General features: G+C 37.3%; 3 protein-coding genes across 3 annotated transcripts; all 3 read right to left on the reverse strand.

Annotated features, from left to right (window-relative positions):
- Positions 1–331: 331 nt before the first annotated feature.
- Positions 332–4,234, reverse strand: LOC116117714 (chaperone protein dnaJ A6-like). Its single transcript, XM_031403722.1, has 8 exons — positions 4,069–4,234; positions 3,271–3,441; positions 2,727–2,892; positions 2,498–2,639; positions 1,752–1,885; positions 1,518–1,660; positions 988–1,186; positions 332–895 (listed from the first exon to the last, which is right to left on the reverse strand). Exons 2-8 carry the CDS (start codon positions 3,418–3,420, stop codon positions 573–575), a joined length of 1,257 nt encoding a protein of 418 aa, XP_031259582.1. The 5' UTR covers positions 3,421–3,441; positions 4,069–4,234; the 3' UTR covers positions 332–572.
- Positions 4,235–5,884: 1,650 nt separating this feature from the next.
- LOC116117755 (hydroquinone glucosyltransferase-like) lies at positions 5,885–7,404 on the reverse strand. The gene has a single exon (XM_031403775.1). The coding sequence runs from the start codon at positions 7,320–7,322 to the stop codon at positions 5,904–5,906; it is 1,419 nt and encodes a 472-aa protein (XP_031259635.1). The 5' UTR covers positions 7,323–7,404; the 3' UTR covers positions 5,885–5,903.
- Positions 7,405–8,501: 1,097 nt separating this feature from the next.
- On the reverse strand, positions 8,502–10,017 carry LOC116117742 (hydroquinone glucosyltransferase-like). Its single transcript, XM_031403756.1, is given in 2 exon segments — positions 8,502–8,913; positions 8,916–10,017. Coding segments are annotated over 2 exon segments (1,395 nt in total). The 5' UTR covers positions 9,976–10,017; the 3' UTR covers positions 8,502–8,578.
- Positions 10,018–11,852: the final 1,835 nt, after the last annotated feature.

Consider the following 11,852-nt stretch of genomic DNA (forward strand, 5'->3'; position numbering starts at 1 on the left):
ATTTATTCCCTTCATTTCCTCATTAATTCTTTAATAACTTTTGCGATTTCCTCTCGAACCACCAAGCCACTTTCATTAGGCTTTGGTCTCAATGCCAATTGAACATCCTCAGTTAACATTGCAGCAGTTAATGGTTAGATCTAAAGCCAAAAAAATAAAAACCTGAATGCTGCATCCCAGAGGCCAGACGATGGACGCATATAAGTCAGAACCACAGATTTGAAACACATGACGCACCACAAGTAATTTTATAAGCAACAAAGCCTTTTAATTTATAATATAACTATTTTTCCAACTTTTGAGTTTTGATCCAACACTCAAACCTAATAAATATTATAGGTAACACAGCATCTGAATTTATATGTATTATCAAAAATAACACCTATATCACCTACTGTAGAATGTGCTATGTCAATAACCTGTTTTAAGAATCAAAACACAAAAATGCCGGGGCAGAAACATAACATAAATACTAGACACCAACTTCACCAAGGCAACTTAATAGAGCGCAGACAAAGACAACATGACAGCCTCTGCCACATCAGCAACCGGGGAATACAATATATCTTGCCCTACTGCTGCGCACATTGAACTCGTGGCATCGATGTCTCATCATCTTCATCATATGCCTCCTGTTGATGCTGATGCTGTTTCCGTCTCATCTCATCGTCAATGTTGACATCGTGCAGGGTGGTCTCTTCACAATCATCCTCCTCCATATCTGACAATTGCTTGCTTGCTCTTGGGGGTAGTATAGTCTCCAAAGTCCGGCACTGATCTGGGGAAAGAATCCCCGACTCTGGAAATTCCACATTGAAATGGATGTAGAGTCTACCCTTCATGAAGGGCCTTTGGTGGTGGGGCATTCCCTCATCGTTAATTGCTTTGTATTGACCTGTATTAATAGTAAATAATTAGCTAAGAGAACAATAAAATGTGGTAGGAACAGAGAGTACCAAAACCATCAAAAAGGTTCCCAAATAATACCAGGCTTAATGATCTCGCCAGGATTTGATTTGATAAGTAGCTGCCTGCCATCCAGATGGATCAAAGCAAACTGAAACCCGCAGAGAGCCTCAGTGAGACTAAGGGTGTGTTCTACATACAGATCATCGAACTTCCGCTTAAACTTGGGATGCTCCTTTTGTTGCACTACAAACACTATGTCCCCTGTAATTGTATCAGGCTGCAAGGAGTGAAATGAAAAACATTAGAAAACAATTCAAAACAAGGGATACTCAAAAGCAATTTGGAATTTAATGAATAAAATCAACATCTTCAAATGCCATGGACCACTGAGTTAAGAAAAGAACACTGCCTGGACAATCTTAAAAAGGGATTAGGAGAGGAGGAAATAGAAAAGAGATACTCAAGCCTATATACCCACAATGTGCATCAGATAGCACAATTTAATAAAAGGCGAAATCTAAGATTGCAATTAAAAGCCTCCAACAAGAAGATACAATTTAACATTTTTATGTATAGTTCATCAAAATTTAATTTAATATCTGACTTACAGCTTCATCAGCTTGCCCCTCAAACACAATTTTTTGGCCATGTTGCATTCCTTTCTCCACATTCACTTCCAGCACCTTCTTTTCCTGAGAAACCTTACTTCCTTTGCATTGCTGGCATTTATCTCTTTCACTGATGACCTCACCTGCACCAAAGAGGAAAAGTTCAGAATAACAGACATTATCAAGCAATGAAAATTATGAAAAAACAGCAACAAATATGTTATGGAAAAGCACCTGAGCCTCTGCACTCTGGACAGACATGTTGCATCTGTTGAATCATGCCCAATCCAATCTGTCGTGTTGTTATTTTCATTCCAGTACCTTGGCATCCATAGCATTTCCCAGAGGCCCCACTTTTTGAACCTTTCCTGATATATATAAATTCCATAAGAGAAAACAATCAGTCTTGTTCAAGCATTATGCACATTTGTCGTAAAATATGAAGGCCTTTTAAGTCATTCAAAAAAGTTGAAAAGTCTACATGGCCCATGACATAAATATTTTAAAATCATAATTCACAAGACAGCCACTTAAATCTTTTCCTAAAAATTTAGGACTATAATGGTCCCCCAAAAATTTAATATGAATAAAAAATCATGAAATTAGTTAAAACACAGAACAGAGAAGCATACATTATGAAAAAAATATACCAGTGTTGCAAATCCAACTATTACAATGAAATGAAAAGTCCATATAGTAAACACCACTTAACATGGAACTTGAAACGAAAACCAATGGAAATTAAATGGCTATAAAGAATACAGCAATCAATACGTATGGTATCCAAGACAAGAATAAACACATCTACCGCATATCAAGAGGAAAGCTCAAAAAGACTTAAAAATGCGAACAGTTATTGCGAGTCATGCTAAGTGATAAAGATTAACAAATATATTTTTCAATCAAGCCAAATATCAAACAACAATAAACAAAACTCTCCTCTTCTAGTTCGAGTAAACAGCTAAATAAGAAGGACATACCCTTTACATTTAGGGCACAGAATATTCCTTGAAAGAGAAAGTTTCTTAGTTGCTCCATTGTACAATTCCTCCAGAGAACATTTCAGAGTATGCACAACATCTTCACCATGCTTTTGCCTTCTTACTCTTGAGCTACCACCGCCTACAATATCAGAATAATTATCTAAGAATTTTTTTCCCAGAGAAAATATGAATGATACAGTAATAAATATTCAGCGAGCTGCCTCACCACCAAAGGCTCCTCCACCAAAAAAAGATTCAAATATATCAAATGGATTATGCGAAGGCCCAGCTCCTCCCATTCCTTCTTTAAGAGCATCTTCACCATATTGATCATAAATCTCTCTTTTCTCAGGATCGCTAAGTACCTCATACGCTTGAGCCAGCTCCTTGAACTGATTCAGAATACAGCAGATAATAATAGTTAAAAAGATTGCAACCCCTAGCACAGGTACAAGTCCATACCTACCCACTTAAATATTTTAATTTTTCATTCGCATAAGAACTTCTACTCATTAAGCATATCGAGGAAAACATTTTCTAACAAAGCAAATTACTGCAAACATTCTTATCTACATCAACCCACCATACACTTGAAGTAGAAGACAGAATATTCATGCCCAAAACATCTAAATAATCTTCTCCAAATCCAATAAAACACATTGTTATAAACACAATGCTCTACCACCCAAGGCTTTCTGCATGGCATTATAAAAGATGCATAACCCATAGAATAACATGCAAGGAAAAACACATGGATTGCACCATCTCACCTTCTCAGGATCTCCACCCTTGTCAGGATGGTTCTTTATAGCAGCTTTTCTATATGCCTTCTTCAATTCGTCTTGACTTGCACTTTTTGATACACCAAGAACCTCATAATATTTAGTGCTATCACTCTTCCTTGGAGCACGCCCAAACATGATTAAATCACCTCAGTAACACTGCATATTTAATATAAGCACAAGTTAGCAAACTGAACTAAAAATAATCTAGAAAGGCCGATATAAATATGTGTTCGTTGGATCTATAAGTTAAAAAAAAAGTTGATCCACAAGTATACATGCTTTTTATTAATTTTCTGCTTACACGGAGTTGGCGTCACAACAAACTAGCTATATTTCCTAAGTATTCTCTTTCTTTACGAAAGAACATATGAATGAAAATAAATCTATAAACAAACGATCGTCTTCATGCATCAAATATTCAACAATTTAAAAAAAAAAAAAAATTCCTAAATCATCGATCCGACGAAACCCTAACATCAAATCGCATCCTAAATTCCAACCAAATTCACTAAATGCAAGCAGAGTGACACAACTATCGCAATCATTACTTAAGAAGAGAAAAAGAAAACCCTAATTTCAACATCTAACAAGATAAATCTAACTAAATAAATAAATAAAATAAAATAACTCTCCGTATAAATTTAACACATAAAATTCCAATCACTCATAGCAGTTAGAAAGAAAGAAATAAGAAAGATCTAAACATTACAGATCGAAACATGTAGATAGAGGATGTAAAACACTGAGTTGCCACAGAGATACTCAGAAAACAAAGATACTTACAACTAAACAAGCTTCGGGAGAGAGAAGAGGGAGTAATAAGAGAGCAAAAGCTTAAGAGGGGGAGTCTAAGATCGTCCCTCAACTCTCTCTCTCTCTCTCTCAAGTCTCAACTCTCAAGTCTCCTCACAAAGCGCAGAGAAAATTTGCTTCACCTTTGACGCCCTTTACCCTTAATATTAGTAATACTTTTGCCAGATATATGTTTCCTACTTCCACTATGACTCATTTGCCACGTGGAATTAACATAGACCAATGGACCTTGACCTTGTTAATGGGTTTGGAATTAGTAATTCCTTCTTCAGAAAGGAATAGATTAAAGTTACCTAGAGGTGACGAGGTCACGTGTCCCGAGGATGTAATCATCTCATTAAAGAAAGATCAGGGCTGTCGTCATAGGCAGATATTGTGTCCGTCCGATGTGAATATTGACGGTGGATATTCAAGATGACATATTGACGGATATTCTCCAGTTTTGGGTCTGGGCCTGTGAGTATAGTAACCGGTGCGGGTCAATGGTCATATAAGATGGCTAAAGAGCATACGGCGTCGTTTGTTTAATCTTGATTAGTTCATCTACAAACATGTAAACGTAATCTTTGAAATATAACAGTTACAGGCAGCATTGACTCACACGTGATCTAAATGAGTAAATGGACAATATAAGCAGTTACTTTACAACAGTTGAACACTTGCACCTACTCAAAAACGCTGTAATCTTCAACTTTCCCGTTAAGTCATTTCTGAAAAGACATGATGATTGAAATCCCTGTGTTTATATACGCCCCAACTTCATGCACGACTATTCAGCACACAGTTTTATCGTCCACAGTACAAAAAACACAGTCCTTAATTAGCTCTTTCTCGTCATGGACGCACCTAGTAGGGCTATTCTTCCCCAATCCTCTGGAGAGGGAACTAGGCAAAGGGCTGAACCCAGTAGTGCATCAATGCCCAGATTAAACCCTTTTGCTAAAGAGTGGAATCCTGTGACTGATAGGGCACCCGAGGAAGATAGATGTTTGTTCCTGACATTTTCTAATGGATATCCCCTCACGGAGAACCAAATCACCAGATTTTTCAATGAGTATATATATGTTACTCCCTTTTGAACTTTATTATTTTCAGTTTATATATGGGTGCTTTTAATATGTGCTCAATGTTATTATCATGCGTCCAAATATTTCGCTTCATTTATATACTTAAGATTATACGTACATTATTATTATATATTCAGTGTTTTGCATTTGCATGTATATTTTTCTTATACTATATTGCGTGTTCCTGATGATCAGCAAATATGGGCCATGCGTGGAAAGGGTGTACGTGCACTCGCCAGTTCCGAGAAATATGAACGCGCCCCCGTTATTTGGGAAGGTAGTATTCAAAGTGTCTTATATACCCGCCGCCATTTTGAGCGGACATAAGCAGACCAAGTTCACGGTGGATGGCAAGCCTCTTTGGTGCAAGAAATTCGAGGCCAAGAAGAAGGAAGACCATCACCATGGTTCCGACAACTAGCTTTACTTGTTTTTTCAGTTTTTCTGGAAATTGATCCAAGTATAACAATAAATCAATAAAGTATTCTACTGGATTGAGAAATCAATTAGATTGTTTATCTTTTTAGATATAATCCTTCGGATTATTCAGATGGAAGTAATCAAATATCCCATTGGGAGTTTGGAAGACTGGGACAAATGATTAATCAATAGAAATATGTTCTTTCTACCGCTCCACCCTTTTCATATATGTCTTCTAACTTGAAATCTAGAAGTATATGATATGCCATTACAATAAATAAAATTGAAAGGAAATTAACTTATCCACTTATATTCAAATTAACATTTCATCTGATTCTTCCACTCAAGAACCAACTTTCCCAGTGCCTGAATAGAAGTTCCATCTTCCTTGAGCGCCTTTGCAGCTGCATCTTTCAACTCTTTCATACGTCTGTCAATTTTATCTCCTTCTTCTCCTTCCATTAGTTCCTTCACAATTCTTGCAATCTCCTCACGAATCACTAATCCACTTTCATTCGGTTTTGGTCTCAACGCCACTTTAATATCTTCTGATAACATCACAGCATTCAGTTTTTGTTCAGCAAAAAGTGGCCAAGCTATTAGTGGTACACCATTCACAACACTCTCTAGGATTGAATTCCAACCACAGTGGGTCAAGAATCCACCAGTGGAGCCATGGCAAAGCACTTGAACTTGAGGTGCCCAAGAAGATATTACTAGACCTCTCCCCTTGGTCCTCTCGCGAAATCCCTTCGGTAAAAAATCAAAAGGGTCTTGCTTGCTCTGGACACCAAGATAGGTTGCGCTAGCAGATTCGTCATTTGGGCTTCTTAAAACCCATAGAAATATTTGCTGACTCATCTCCAAACCCGAAGCTAGTTCATTTAGTTGAGCACGAGATAGAGTCCCACCACTTCCAAAGGAAACGAATAAAACAGAACCACTCGGCTGATTGTCTAACCATGTTAAACAGTCGGACATAGACCCATCATCGGGATCAATTGAAGCGGCCCGTGTGAGCGGCCCAATTGGGTAAATGGGTGGCTTACTGGGTTCATCATTTTCTGCCCAAGCTTTTAAAGCTCCTGCTTCCATGTCCATGAAAGTATTAACCACGATACCTTTAGCCGAACTATATCGTTTTGTGATGTCAAGAAACCATCTGTATACTTCACTCGTTCGATCTTCAACTGCGTCCACAAGATCTTTTCCATGAACTGGTATACAACCGGGAATTTCAATGGGTTCACGGAGGTCTCTGTACTCGCATGAAACCATCTTATCCAGCTTTTGTATATAAAAAGCGAATGACAAAGTCATAGCACTTACTGGAATAAAAACATAAGGTGAAAGATTGAATTCCTTTGCAACATCAAATAAATCAGTGCCAAAATGGTCAACAACAAGAGCAACTAAACGAGTGGCTGTGATTAATGACTTTAACTCATCTCGTAAAGAAGGCAGAGAGCGAGTCATTGCAAGTGCAACGAGGGTTGTGGTACTGGTGCTCTCCGGAAGGTCATCGAAACTAACAGGAGGAAGAAAGATGTGATTTATAGTGGCAGGAAGCGCTTCAAGAGTGGCTTTCATTGCGTTTGATGGAGTCTCAGTAGTGGGAATAATGCATATAATATGAAAATCGTGAAGCTTAACTAGTTGCTTGGCGAACTCAATGATTGGGATGAGGTGACTTATACCTGGACTTGGTACGATAACAACATGAGATGTTTTTTCCATTGTTGATAGATGCTTCAGCGTCGGCTTTGTTGCAGAGAAATGCACTAGAACTGGAGGATATGATCCGTAAACGGTGTTTTAATTGAAAAGAAAGTCATAGTTTTGTTAAATACAAATGGATCATATTCATATCTTAGAGCAGTGGGCGATTCAGTAATTTTAAATTCTTATTTAATTACTGGGTTTGAAAATGGAATCCGTGTGCTACAATTATGTAACGACAACTTAATTATAAAAAAATTTAAGTTGCTCCAAAACATACATATATAAAGGTTTAGGAAATTAGGTTAAAAGTAACGTGTACCAATTATCGCCAACCGACGTCCTCTTTCGTTTGGTTTACAGTGAGCTTTACGCCGAATATTCTCATACTGACTTCGGTTGCACAGCCGGCGGCTTAATTTATACTAAATTATTAATCAATCCATTACAACCAGTGTTTTTATACTAGGGCCTAGACCCTGTTAAAGGTCCAATCCTCCGGTCGGACAACGGATTTGACCGAGTAATGCCATGCTACTATCACTATGATGTAATAAAATTTTAAAACTTTAATAATTTATAAATTTATAAAATAAATCCATCTAAATCCACTAGTTTTTTGACTCAACAGTTGAACTGTGGTTCGACATTGTTCCCACCTATTCAACCTTGGATCAATCTGGTCCAATGACTAAAGGGAGGTTTAGCCATTTAGTGGACCGGATTGGGAACCGACCGATCCGATATGAGTTTTAAAACCACGATTACAACTTATGGAGTCAGGTTCTATATTTTCTCTTAAAACCATCGAATTACATACATTAATTGTAATTATTATTATACTACAATTTAAATTTAAAAAGTAAATTGATATATGTTTATTGTTATTTTTATTCTCCCACTCAATGGTGTATAAGAATGTAGACAATTACAACGGACAAGAATCAGAATTGAAAATGAAAATGTGCATGGCAGACAACATGCTTGTAGATCCAAAACCGATCAGACGCAAAATACCTAAAAAATAATAAATAAAAGAAAGACCCGTCTTTCATAATTATATTAACGGTAGTTGTTATTTATTAATAAATGCCTCAAATACCAGAAATACAAATACCTAAAAAATAATAAATAAAAGAAAGACCCGTCTTTCATAATTGTATTAAGGGTAGTTTTTATTTATTAGTAAATGCCTCAAATACCAGAAATACAAATACCTAGAAAATAATAATTAAAGAAAGACACGTCTTTCATAATTGTATCAACGGCAGTTGTTATTTATTAGTAAATGCCTCAAATACCAATTTTGATAGTGCATTTATTGAAGATCCATCTTCCATTGAAGCCTTTGCAGCTGCATTCTTCAACCCTTCCATACGCTTCCGAATTTTATTCCCTTCATTTCCTTCCATTAATTCTTTAATAACTTTTGCGATTTCCTCTCGAACCACCAAGCCACTTTCATTAGGCTTTGGTCTCAATGCCACTTGAACATCCTCAGTTAACATTGCAGCATTCATTTTTTGTTCTGCATAAAGTGGCCAAGCAATTAGTGGTACACCATTAACAACACTCTCCAGAGTTGAATTCCAACCGCAATGCGATAGGAGCCATGGCTAAGAACTTGAGCCTGTGGTGCCCAAGAGGATACAACTAGACCTCTTCCTTTGGTCCTTTCCAAAAACCCATTTGGTAAGAAATCAAAAGGGTCCTTTAGGGATTGGACACTGAAAAATGTTGCATCAGAAGATTCATCATTTGGGCTTTTTACAACCCATAAGAATCTTTGCTCACTCATCTCCAAACCATAAGCCAGTTCATTGAGTTGAGCATGAGACAGGGTTCCACCACTTCCAAACGAGACAAACACAACTGAGCCACTGGGCTGATTGTCTAACCATTTTAAACAATCAGACTCATGCTCATTAATGGGATCAATTGAATTGGTCCTGATGAGTGGCCCAATTGGATAAATAGGTGGTTTGCTGGGTTCTTCTTCTTGCAAAACTTTCAAAGCTCCAGCCTCCATTTCGGTAAATGTATTCACCACAATACCTTTGACCAAACCAAGTCGTTTTGTGATGCCAAGAAACAATCTGTAAGCGTCACTCTTTCGGTTTTGAAGCGCTTCTAGGAGATCCATTCCATGAAGTGGAATGCATCCAGGAATTTCAATGGGTTCGGGGTGGTCTCTAAACTCACATGAAACGATCTCATCAAGCTTCGGGAGATGAAAAAAGAGTGACAAAGACATGGCACTAGATGGGATGAAAAGGTAAGGCGCAAGATTATATTCCTTAGCAACATCAAGTGCATCAATGCTAAGAAGGTCAACAAAAAATGCAACCAATCTTGTATTCTTGATTAACGACTTTAAAACAACACGTAGAGAAGAAAGTGAACGATTTATCGAAAGGGCAATGAGCACTGGAATCTCGATGTCTTCATGCAGATCATCGAAACTTACTGGAGGAAGAAAAATTAGGTCTATTTTCTGAGGAAGGTCTTGGAGAGCAGCTTTCATGGCGTTGGGTGGAGACCCTATAGTAGGAATAATGCATGTGACATGAAAGTTGTGAAGATGAACTAGATGTTTAGCAAATTGGATGAATGGAATGAGGTGACCCATGCCTGGACTTGGTAGAATAACAACATTAGGTGTTTGTGCCATGGTTGGCTGTTGTGAAAAAGTTTCAACACAGCAGAGAGAGAAAGAGAGATGACTGAAAAAAAAGAAATGTGCGAGGAAGAAGAAAAATAGAGTATTGAGCTCTTCTCATAATTTTTTGGTACGTGAACAATAAATAATACAACATGCTCTTCTCATATTTTTTTCGTACGTGAACAGTAAATATTACAACATGCTCTTCACATGTTTTTTTCGTACGTGAACAGTAAATATTGCAACATGCTCTTCTCACTTTTTTTTCGTACGTGAACAGTAAATATCACAGACGCGTGATTTTGATACCAACTAAACGCACATGTGAAATGCTGAGTTGGCCCAAAAGACACACGTGATTGGCGGGTTGAGAATGTAAATAATGGCAAGACAATGTTTAAAGTGGTTCGGATGCTTAACCAAATGAATCTTATGTCCACTGATATTTTATTTATATTTGAGGGATCAAGTCGCAGACTAGTGAACTGATGAGAGTACAACTGAGAGAGAGATAGAGAGATATTACAGAGAGAAAATAGCTAATCAAGTGCAAATCCTCTTTTGCATCCCGTTATTCACCTACTCGCGCAATCTCCTGTCTTTGTGCAGGGATTGGACATGTGGACGTACTTCAGTCTTTCGTCAGTCTGGCATGCACCCACTACACTGAAAGGAGCATGCTACTCACTGGTCACTTGCGTTGACTAGACTCTACGTCAGCCCTATTTTTCTAGGTATAACAACAACATTTATACATACAGATCATTCTTCTCCACCGTTTGATCATTAACAACTAACTAAATTCAGTTCATTTGATCTGCAACTTGCGTCTCCACTTCCAGATCAACTTGTATTCTGTTTTGCAATGTCCACCTGCATGCTGTTAGTTAAGGAAAATGATAGAGTTACCGAAAAGTTTACACCGAATTTGTGTATCGAATGACGTGGTAAAATCCTGACCGTTGACTAATATTTACTGATAATAAATCAACGATCAGGATTGTGCCAGGTGCACAAATTCAGTGCACATCCATTAGAAACTGTAGCATTACTCGTTAGTTAAAGATAAGGCCGAACTTGTATTCTGTTTTGCGGCGCCCACTTGCATGCTGTTAGTCAAAGATAAGGCCAGATTGTATTCTGTTTTTGTAACTTGTATTCCCACTTGCATGCCGTAGAAGGTGATAAACGTGCGGAAATAAGCAGACCAGGTTCATGGTCGATGGCAAGCCTCTTTGTCTTTGGTGCAACAAATTTGAGGCCAAGAAGAAGCAAGACCATCACCATGGCTCCCACAACTAACTTTACTTGTTTTTTTTCAGTTTTTTCTGGAAATTGATCCAAGGATAATAATAAAGTAATAAAGTATGGCATAAATTTTTGTTTCGTTGTATTTATACTCCACTAAAACTTTTTCCAAAACCTCTAATTAAATAAGATTTATTAAATAAAATTACACACCTGCTCATATTACAAAAATAACCTTTATCTTATTTCTCCTCATTTGTTGACTTGTATATTATATGGAATGAATAATATTATATCAACAACTCTCTTTCATAATCTTGATGTGACAGTTCGTAATTGGTTAATTCACAACGGATTTCACATTGATTATATTAATTAATTATGAGTTGTCTCGTCAAAATTGTGAAAGAAAGTTTTGAGAAAGAGTTGTTAGTGTAGTGTTATTTTATATGGAATAGAAGATAAATTTTATTTAACTAGGGTGCGAAAAGATTTTTTGTGGGGGCTTCAAGCAAGATCTAAAAGGTTGTTTGAGTGAGCCTGTCTAATCTGATAAACAGAGGCCGAGATAAGCCCAAAAGCGTGGCCTGCGTTCACCCACTACACCTGTTTTACAGCACATACTTGCTTTTCACACA

The sequence above is a fragment of the Pistacia vera genome, unplaced genomic scaffold (assembly GCF_008641045.1).
Source record: "Pistacia vera cultivar Batoury unplaced genomic scaffold, PisVer_v2 Contig820, whole genome shotgun sequence".
NCBI classification, from domain to species: Eukaryota; Viridiplantae; Streptophyta; class Magnoliopsida; order Sapindales; family Anacardiaceae; genus Pistacia; species Pistacia vera.